We start from the raw sequence: 3624 nt of genomic DNA, 5'->3' as shown, positions 1-3624 counted from the left end.
TGAACAACCACTTTTGCATTAAACAATTATTATTATTTTTTTTTATAAAGAGAGACAGAGAGAGAATTTTTTAATATTTTATTTTTTAGTTCTCAGCGGACACAACATCTTTGTTGGTATGTGGTGCTGAGGATCGAACCCGGGTCGCACACATGCCAGACGGGAGCGCTACCGCTTGAGCCACATCCCCAGCCCAAACAATTATTTTCCTTATGAGCATTTTATTGAACTAAAGTAAGTGATAAATTTAATGAAAAAACATTCCCACGTTCAATATGTACCTTAACATTACTTAACATTACGCTTGGGGGGCAGGTACCAGGGATTGAACTCAGGGGCCTTCAATCACTATGCCACATCCCCAGCTCTATTTAGAGACAGTGTCTCACTGAGTTGCTGAGTTGCTTAGCACCTGACAGTTGCTGAGGGGGGCTTTGAACTCATGACCCTCCTGTCTCAGTTTCCTGAGCTGCTAGGATTACAGGCATTCGCCTCTGTGCCCGGGTTAACATTACTCTTATTATCTCCTCCATCTATTTTATTTATAGATATTGCAAAAATGAGATTATTAATATTTTGATTTGAACTAATTCTAATTCTAATTCTAATCCAGAATTAGAATTCTTTCCTCATTTTTTTTAATTGATGGCAAAGTTCTTAGAATCAGCAATTCCTTTTTTTTTTTTTTGCAATTTATATAAAGAAGTGTTTATATATATATATATGTTTTATATATCATACATATGTAGAGAGAGAAACTGGGAAAAAGGTAATGAGGTAATGAACAGAAAAAATATGCCATTGTTCATTATAATTTTGATGTTTGGTGATTGTTATTAGTCAATTAACATTTACTGGGCACATGAGGTGTGCCAGGCACTAAAGGGTGTTGACCAGCACAGCTGCCTACAAAATGCTCACCATCTACAGGCAGCAGACAGGGATACTGGATGTTCCAGCAGAGGGCAGAGATGAGTGGCATGGGGGAGGGTGGGAAAGTTAATAGCAGTGAAGAGGGTCAGGAAGGACCCCATGGAGGAGCAAAAGGAGGGGCACAGAAGAGGGCATGTACTCTGGGCAGAGAGCTGGGGGTGTTCCTGCCTACTCTGGGTTTGCAAGAGGAAATGGTGGAGTCAGAAACATGCCAGACTCTGGAGAGTCTCTGAAGTCCTCTATAGATGAGTAGTGGTCAGATCACAAAAGTCCTGCAGATATACGGCCAATGGGAGAGAGAGAGGCAGGAAGGCAACGGTGGTCACCATGAGTGCCAGAGCAGGGCAGAATAAAGTTCAGGGGATAAGAAGTGAGTTATCTAAGGAGTGGCCATGAAGTCCTTCATCTCACAGTATGGCAAAGGAAATTCATCCTCTAGATGGGCCAGACGTGTGAGCAGCTTGTTCCGTCCATTGTTGCCCAATGACCTGGAGGGGCAGGACCATGGGGATCTCGGAGGTCCTAGGGAGGAACCTGAGAGACTTTCTTGTCCATTGCCTTTGAGAGGAGCAGGGCTGCCCAAGGAACCCGGAAGTCTGTGGCAGAGGAACAGTGCACAGTGAGGCCTGCAGTTCCAAGCCTGGAACTTCATGTCCCATTGATAATAGAAAACTCCCTGGTAGGATGGCAAATAGGTTTTCTCCTTGACAAATTCTGGTCACCTGGAACATTGTAATGAGAAGGATTCTGAAGCCACATCTAAGATCTTTGGAAAGAGTGCCAGGGTTGACTGTTGATGTGGGCCATGGGTGAAAGATGTAAGACAATGCAGGAGTGTCCTGAGCTTGTAGCCTTGAGGCTTCTCAAGGCCACAGATGACTTTCTGATGACCCTAAGACTGGCCATTTAAGGAGCTCACTGAAATACCCACAGGCAGGCATGATGCCCCTTGGTAGGCAGTGTAGAGTGCTCTGGCAGTCAGTGGCTCCTGACCTGCCAGAAAAACGGCTGATCCTTGGGAATGCAAGCCCTCTACACCTAGAGGGGAGACATACTACAGAGTTCAAGCTCCGCGTCACCTCTCCATCGTCACAGGAGCTGCTGCCCATGCACCCAAGGAGTGGAGGCCTCTGATGCTTGCCCAAGCTAACAGCAGCTCAGGCTGGAGGGCCTCTTGTTCTCCTGGGTCTCCAGTGAGCTCCCCTCCATTCGGATGAGGTCTCCATCGCCAACCTGGGGCCGAGTGCCATTTCTCTTCTCCAGATCCTGCAGTACTGACTGCTCAAATGCTAAGGCAGCGACGCGGCTGAAGAATGCCTTCACGTTCTCTCCAGTCTTGGATGACACTGACCAGTACTCAGCCTGCATCTCATTGGCCAGGTGCACAGCCTCCAGTTCAGTTTGTTCACATGCTGCTACTGACAGAAGGTCCTTTTTGGTTCCCACGAGGAAGATGAAGCAGGAGCCTGCCTCATTCTCTCTTAATGCATCCTCCAGCCACTGCCTGGTATGCTCCAGAGTCTGTACATCAGTGAGGTCAAAGGCTGTGATGATCACCTGGGCACCTCGGTAATAGGCAGATGCAATGCACTTGAACTTCTCCTGTCCGGCTTTGTCCCAGATCTGGAGGCTGTAGGGAATCCCAGCAATCTCAAATCGTTCAATTTCAAAGTCTACCCCAATGGTAGCCTTGTAGTCTCGGTCAAAAACATTCTTGCAAAACCTGTGGATGAGACTGGTCTTTCCCACATAGAGGTCACCAACCACCACCACCTTGGAGAGTTTGAGCCCAACAGTCCCCGTGTTCCTGCGCTGGCAGGCTGCGCTCACTTGCCCGTGGAAGTGCTCCTTGAGCTGCAGGCAGGCATCAGGTGTGTACCACTTAAGAAAGTTGGTGATGATGCGGTCCCGGCTCACAGGGGGCCCCAAAGGCATCAGAGAAGACCTCATTCTTCCAGAGTCCTGTGGACTCAAACAGAGGAAAGAGAGTGTTAAATAAAATTTATAGGAGCCCATCATTTTGGGTTAGCCTCCTTGCACTAGGCCTCAGCAGATCAGACCAAACCAGAATGTATCACTTGTGTTAGGTGCCACGTGATCAAACTGAACTCTGAAACAATCAGTTGTCAAAAACAAAACAAAAAAGCAAACAACAACAACAAAAAATCACCATGAGATTCATAGCAATTAATCCAAAGGGGCCCAGTTTACCTGAGTCAGGATGATATGGAAGTCCCTCCATTTTAACCTTGGTAACTTGAAACTAATCTGTTTTTTGTCCTGTTTCTGCTTTCTTCAGTACTTTTCTGCCTATTAAACTAACCTTTAATCCACTGGCTATGGTGGTACAGGCCTCTAGTTCCAGCCTGGAGGCTAAAGTGGGACGATTATTTGAGCTCAGAAGTTTGAAACCAGCCTGGGCAACATGGAGAAACTGTCTCAAAACAAAAAGAGGGAAAACAAACAAACAACTTCTCCTGCTTAGCTCATCAGAACACTCATTCTATTTTATAGAAAGATGTGTTGCTGGATTCTAGGATCATTTGCAAATAACACCAATTAAGATCTTTAAATTTGGCTGGGTGCAATGGTGCATGACTATAATCCCAGGAACTGGGGAGGCTGAGACAGGAGGATCCCAAGTTCAAAACCAGCCTCAACAATTAAGCAAAGCCCTAAGAAACTTAGTAG

At 46.1% G+C, this 3624-nt stretch overlaps 1 protein-coding gene across 1 annotated transcript; it reads right to left on the bottom strand.

Moving 5' to 3' along the window:
* Positions 1-1275: 1275 nt before the first annotated feature.
* On the bottom strand, positions 1276-2986 carry LOC308658747 (ras-related protein Rab-36-like). The gene has a single exon (XM_081311589.1). It carries the CDS (start codon positions 2950-2952, stop codon positions 2080-2082), a length of 873 nt encoding a protein of 290 aa, XP_081167715.1. The 5' UTR covers positions 2953-2986; the 3' UTR covers positions 1276-2079.
* Between the last annotated feature and the right edge of the window lie 638 nt (positions 2987-3624).

This window comes from Spermophilus citellus (genome assembly GCF_964194105.1).
Source record: "Spermophilus citellus genome assembly, chromosome: 10".
NCBI classification, from domain to species: domain Eukaryota; kingdom Metazoa; phylum Chordata; class Mammalia; order Rodentia; family Sciuridae; genus Spermophilus; species Spermophilus citellus.
The sequence above is the reverse complement of the archived record's forward strand: the minus strand, read 5'-3'. Positions and strand labels throughout refer to the sequence as shown.